The sequence below is a fragment of the Xiphophorus couchianus genome, chromosome 5 (assembly GCF_001444195.1).
Source record: "Xiphophorus couchianus chromosome 5, X_couchianus-1.0, whole genome shotgun sequence".
Lineage (NCBI taxonomy): Eukaryota > Metazoa > Chordata > Actinopteri > Cyprinodontiformes > Poeciliidae > Xiphophorus > Xiphophorus couchianus.
This window is the reverse complement of record NC_040232.1, coordinates 10594179-10600847: the sequence shown is the minus strand read 5'-3', so window position 1 is coordinate 10600847 and position 6669 is coordinate 10594179. Positions and strand designations below refer to the sequence as shown.

General features: G+C 37.0%; 1 protein-coding gene across 1 annotated transcript; it reads right to left on the bottom strand.

Annotated features, from left to right (window-relative positions):
* Positions 1 to 1293: 1293 nt before the first annotated feature.
* Positions 1294 to 6626, bottom strand: sumo2a (small ubiquitin like modifier 2a). Its single transcript, XM_028018347.1, has 4 exons — positions 6476 to 6626; positions 5438 to 5569; positions 3372 to 3443; positions 1294 to 1763 (listed from the first exon to the last, which is right to left on the bottom strand). The coding sequence occupies exons 1-4, from the start codon at positions 6494 to 6496 to the stop codon at positions 1698 to 1700; spliced, it is 291 nt and encodes a 96-aa protein (XP_027874148.1). The 5' UTR covers positions 6497 to 6626; the 3' UTR covers positions 1294 to 1697.
* Between the last annotated feature and the right edge of the window lie 43 nt (positions 6627 to 6669).

Sequence of the window (6669 nt, the reverse complement as noted above, 5' to 3'; positions counted from 1 at the left end):
GACGGCGCCTAACTTCCGCCTACGCCTTCAAAATAAAAAAATAATAGACGAGTTTTGTGGCGTTGTGTTTATTGGCATCAAATAAGTGTAAATGGGTTAAATGTGTAATAGTATTGTTATATCATTTTGTCTAATTCTCTTTGAAACTCATTTAAAATCTGTAACGTGTCAGAGCTTCCGGGTTGTCTTTACAGTTCTAATCTGCTGATGCCCTAAGTGTTGCAAAGCCTCAGGCATTTTGGTAGAGTTCACTTAGGCTATGAATAATTTAAGTTGACAGAATAATATACTGTAATCATTAATAGGGTTAATGATTTTCTAGCAACCAGAGAACGTTCTCCAAAGGTTATCTGAAGTATCAACATTGTACCTTTTTTGGGAGTAATCAGGAAACATCCACTAAATGTAATATTTTCTCAATGTTCTCTGTAACTTCACAATGTAACCTTAACAGAACATTTAGAAAATGTTATTTAGTTTCAACATTGAAACCTTTTGAAAACGTTCAGACATTTTCTAAAAGCCCCTCAAAGGCAATCATTGATGAACTAACTTTCACTGAATTTATGACTGCAAGTTTTCAGGGCATTCCTGCAGGTTTTGGGCAGCTACAGTGTGTTCACCCATTTTCTTTCACAAAATGGCTTAAGCATTTCAGTAAGATTGGGTAGTTATAATCAGTAAATCTAAGGTTTACTGACTATAAACCTCATGTTTATAATCTGTAAACCAGATTTCCTGGGGATATGGTCTAATCCCATATTCAGATGTGGGGTTAGACTGGGGCATTCATCACCAATACTTGTCCCATCAACAGATTTGACAGAGTTAATCTTTCCAGCTCCTTCAGTGTATTGCCATAAGCATTTTGGCATCATGCTTGATTCTGCTCTCATCTAACTCATCAATTGAGGTGGACAGCCATGTCCTGGTTGATTTGAATTTGAAATGACGGTACTCTGATAGATGTTCAAGCCTGGAATATTGTGTTACAATCTAATGCTCCTTTGAACCTCTCCATGTTTTCCCCAACTCTCCTGCTGTTTTTGCTCTGTAAAGTTTCTGTGAGGCATGCACAGATTGTGTTTTGAATTTAAATTGCACAAGGATGGACTGTTTATTCATGAGTTGATCTGTGAAGTTCCAAGGCCGAGCATCTAATCAAAATGGCCTGAGTATAACTTGCTCAATTTGAATACACTGAAGATCATGTTAACAGAATGGGAGAAATTCAAAGGGTATGAATACTACTGCAAGGCAACATGAGTCAGATAGGAAGCTGAACACCAAACATTTTATTAAAAAAGTCAATTTATTTCAATAATACACTTCAAAACAACAGATGTCAGCAAATTTAAAACACGGGCTTACTCAACAACAATATTCTATCCAAATCAAAACCCCTGTTGTATGTATAAAAAAAAAACTTTCAGGTCTTGGGAAGAAGAAAAAAAAATAAAAGAAAAAGGGGAAAAAACTTGCAAAGCTTTTGATATCGCCACACTGCACAGTTTCAGAGATGCTAACATATTAAGTGTCAGTGCGATGCAGGTGTATGTCAACTCTCCCTGCTGCCTTTCAGCATTTTGTACAAGTTTCCCATGATATAAACACTGGTGATGAGCATATGAAGACTGGGTATAACAAAGGTGTTCAGGGACAAAAAGGGAGGTAGGGATGTTCACAGGAAACAGTCTTTAAAGAGCCGATCCTCCAGTTTGTTGTTGGAACACGTCAATTGTATCTTCATCTTCCATTTCTAGCTGTAAGGGAAATATAAAAGAAAGTCAGTTTAGAGTCTTTGGGTAAAACTGAACAGCAGTTTTCACTATACAATGTCTTTACCAAGAAATGTATTAATAATTAAGCATTAATGTGACTGTATACATTTACATGAGGTTGTCGTAGCATGAAACCAAAGACTTCTATTGAGATAATAAATGAGTAAAATAAACTTACTCTTTGACGAGTAAACATGATAAACATCAGCACACCTTACTTTTGTAAGGCTTTATACAGCTGGAATCTGTCTATTGTATATCAAAAAAAATCCTGTCCACTTATTTCACCTGAATATCCACATATCTATTGTGCAAAAATATTCAGCGTTTGTCTGCATATAAACTGCATTGATAACTCGATTCATAATATGAGGAATCATCTTATTGTTAAGGGTTACCCTGGTCAAGTTCAACAATAATAGCATAAACTTCAGTTGTGTTCTTTGCACAATATTGTCAAAAGGGAGGAGGAAAAAAAGAAATAAACAAAAATTTTCTAAGTTGTAGTGGTGTTCATAGCTGAAGATATTTGAGAAAAAAAAAAAAAACATTTAAAATGACTGTGGTTTGTCGTACTGAAAGGAAACTAAAAGCATTCAGAAGTAGGTTTAACGTTGACCAGCAACATTAAGTATGTTGATGGTTGACTAAAGTTTATAGTCAGCAAAACATTTTACATGTGTGCACCAGTTCCCTGAACAGAAGTAAGAGGTTCAGTTTTGCTAAATCTGGTCTTTTACTCTTATGATCACTTGGTGTTCATAATATAGATGGTCTGAAATTTAACCTGAATACAAAGTTGTACAAGTTGCACAACTTTGGTTTCATAAAAAAACATGGCAAGCAAACTGAAATTCAGTAGTATTTGTGAAACTCGACTGACAGTGGTTGGTACCCATCACCTCGCAGGAAAAAAAGTTCTTGATCTGAACCTCAGTTAACACCTGTGGTTTTTCTGCAGGAAATAGGCTTCGTTTTCATGCTTCGCAGGCACGTTTGAGACTAATCTGAAGTTTTGCTTTTGGTCTTAAAATGTTTCAGTTTTTTTCTCTGTTTTAAGAGTATAACAACTAGATTAAGAGCTATACAGAAATTAAGACAATCATTTTTATGTAATACAGCTCCTGGCTTTAAAATAAACAGCTGATTTTTAAAAGAAAAAATATAAGTGTATGTTTTTAATAGTTTTGTCTTTTGACTGTGGTGCTTTATTTTATTCACACTACACCCACGTTTATTTAAAAGCAGAGTAAGACTACATGACTAACCAACATGAGAGCAACAAGGCTTGAAAAGTCACTGTTCACACTCCTCTTATTTTACCACTACTCAGAGTACTGTACATAAGCTCATGCAACTTAAACATGAGAATGAAAAATTGTTATCAGTGGACTGGTGTTCTTCCCACAGGACAGAGTTGCAGAAATTTGTGTTGTAACATTGTCTGGGTTTCATTCTTAGAAATAGGATTGGGCAATAAAAGCATTCAAAATAAAACATCAGTAAATAGTAATTGTCCACAGGCGGAAAAACAAATTGCCTAGTAACAAAAAGTTGGAATGCAAGCTAATCAACAACGTGTTGGCTTACCTGTGAAGGTGTGTCTGTTTCATTAATAGGCTGACCATCAAATCGAAATCTTATTTGTCTCATTGACAGACCCTAAAAGGACAGAAACGCCACAGTTTTAGAACCATGAACCATGTATAAATAGTACAAGAATAGGAATTGAGTACATACATTCAGATCAGATTAAATGTTTTATTTACAGCACATTTTAAAACTTTTTTTCTGAGAAAAGTGCTTTACAAATTATGATACAGTACATAGTAGGATGGACAAGTGAGAGTAGGCGTCACCTAGTAAATTCCAACTCCAGTCACATGTCAGTGTGATCTTGAATATGCATTTAATGAAAATGAGTAAAATTAAAAACAAACAAAAGATCAAATATTTGCTCTTCTGTGGATCTCAGCAGTTGTGTGATAGTGGTTACAAAATAATATTTCGCCATACTTTGACTCTTATAGCTTAACTTTAGACTGATAAAATGTGTGCACTTTTTTTTAATTCTCTCATTTTCTGGTCAGAGGTTTAGTTGTTGCATTTTCAGCAGCTTGTAGTCATTTCCATCTCGAGAACTTAAAAGTGTAAAACATTTATTACAGCAATTCAACTCAAAATGGAAAACTCAGGTTAGCCATTACAAAAAGCAAAAGAACTGAAATGTTTATTATTGATTGAATCTGGAAGATAAAACCATATCTCCCATCTGAGTGAACTCTTTGCTCATACTATGTCACACTCGTTCCATGGTCTACCGCTTACATTTCATATTGATTCCAGGTTTATTACTACTTTGTGAGAATGATTCATGGTGTATTATCCATACTGGAACATTTCAATCAATTCCAAGCCATGATAAACAAGTAGATAACCAGATAAAATGATGATCTGAAAGGGGACTACCGACACCATCCACTAAGGTGGGCTTTATTTAGCAAGCTAGCTGTTAGCAGCTTTCCTAACAAGTAGAGGGGTTGAAAAAGATGGACAAAAAAAAAGGTTAACCGCAGTCTTGAAATGCTTGTTCGAGGAAGAATCACAAGGCAACTGGAGTCAGTGCTTTAAGAAGTACAACACATACAGATATCTACGACATGAACTACAACTGTGACACTCCTTATGTTAAGCTATTCTGGAACCACAGAATGTGGACTGGACTGTTCTCAGCAGTCCAAAAATAATTTTTCAGATGAAAGTAAAGTTTGCATTTCATTTGAAAACCACTGTTTTAGAGTCTGGAGGAAGAGTGGACAATGGACAATTTGAGGAACTATGTCATCTGCTAGTGTTGGCGCAGTTCATTTTATCAACTGCAAAGCCAGGACGGTCTAAATCCCAACCAGAATCTTCTGCTTCCCTCTGCTGATTTCATTTTCAACCAGCACTTGGCACCTGCCAACTCTGTCCACTTTAATGACCATGGAATCACTGGGCTTGACTGACCAGCAAACTGATCTCTGAAAAAACTACACAGAGAATTTATGAAATACTTTCAGGAGGAAGACTAGAGACACCAGAGCAAACTATGCAGACCAGCTGATCAAAACTGGGCTGTTCAGACTGCGATGGAAAAGTCGGATGTGGGTCGCATTTGCCTGCTATGTGGACATAGCCCAATTATGGAGTTCTTATAAAGTACAGTAGGTCAACATTTTGTACTGAAAATATTTTTGTTGGTCTGTAATCCAATTTTCTGCTAAATTGAATTGGGGTTTTGGTTTTATGGCTGTACGACATAAATCTGTCACTCTAAGAGCTTAAAGAGTAACTTTTTCAGTTGAATTACTGAAATTAATTTAACAAATATCAAATCTATATAACTTTTATATGCACATATGTATGGAGAAAATAACGAAAATGACAAATGGAGAAAACACACAGAGACTGCACAAGTAGTTTTTATTCTGCTTAATATATTTTTGGGTTTTGTTATTTGGATTCAAATTCTAGAAGTGTGTCCAAAACACTCACTACTTGCATTTTAAGCCAAAAGTGTCTATAGAACCATTTTAACATATCAGTAACTTTAGCATCTTTGGTCAGAGATATTATTCATTGAGAGCAAAAGCGTGTGTGTACAGCAGTCTCACCTGCCGTTCACAGTAAGCTTTCATCAGCTTGCTGAGAGGAGTGTGCCTTTTAATCTTGAACTGCACAACCGAGCCATCCTGCCCTGCCACCTTCAGGTTGATGTGCTCATTGTTCTCAGTCTTTACTCCTTCCTGAGGAGACAGAGGAAACAAGTCAACATGGAGTCAAGCAATGTTTAAAACCTCCAAACCACCAGAAACGAGGCTCATCTGGATCGACCGTGGTCAGTTTGAAACTCTATATCTGGAGTGTCCAACCCCAGCTAACGTCCTGCAGGTTTTAAATGCAACCCTGCTCCAGCACACCTGAATCAAATTAATGGCTGGTTACCAGGCCCTCGCCAAACTTGATGGCATGCTGAAGAGGTAATGTAATCACTTGAATCTGCTATGTTGGAGAAGGGATGCATCTAAAACCTACAGGACAGTAGCTCCATGTCATCTGTTGCTTGATGGTCATTTTTTTTACTGATTATCTTCACTGTTAGTGAGGAGTGGGTTTATTTGGTGACTGCGCAGAAAGGAACGAAATTACAACTTCTTTGTAGCAATAGGCGCCCCATTCATCGATGGCATACAACTCACTAAGATATTAGTGACATTTAATCTTCCATTGAAAAATATTTTAAAAAGAGCTAACTTGATTCACATACTCGAACATATAAGATGTCTTTCGGACATTAGCTTTTTGTCCCAACTAGCCATTCCAGCGACAGCCGGTTAACTCGCATTTCAACTAGATTCTTGCTAAACCCTTTAGTCATGAAAGCACTAAATTAATTACTTGGTATTGACAAGTGATCCCCACTAATACAGTATCTAAACGAAGCACAAAAAACTATCCCTTTCATTCTGCCAGGGACTCAGAATCTTTAGCCGCATTAGCTTATTATGCTAATTTTAACCGCTAGCTAAAACGGTAGCTTCGAGTTTGCCCGTTTCAATTTCTTTACAGGGAAACTGTTCAGACAAAATCAATAATTTATGCATCACGTATGCATGTACCAAAAAAATATACAAAAGCCACTCCGTCCTCACCTTTGGCTTCTCGTCTGCCATCGTTGTTGCTGCCGTTTGTGCTACTTCGGCTAGCCGTTGTGCGCCCGATCTTCAGCGCATGCGCTGTTTGGTAGTGATGGGTCGTGCTCACCGTATGCTCCAGCTTTGTGGTGAATCCGAAGAGCCGACTCTCATCGAATGAATTGATATACAACTGTAAGTGGCTCCCCATT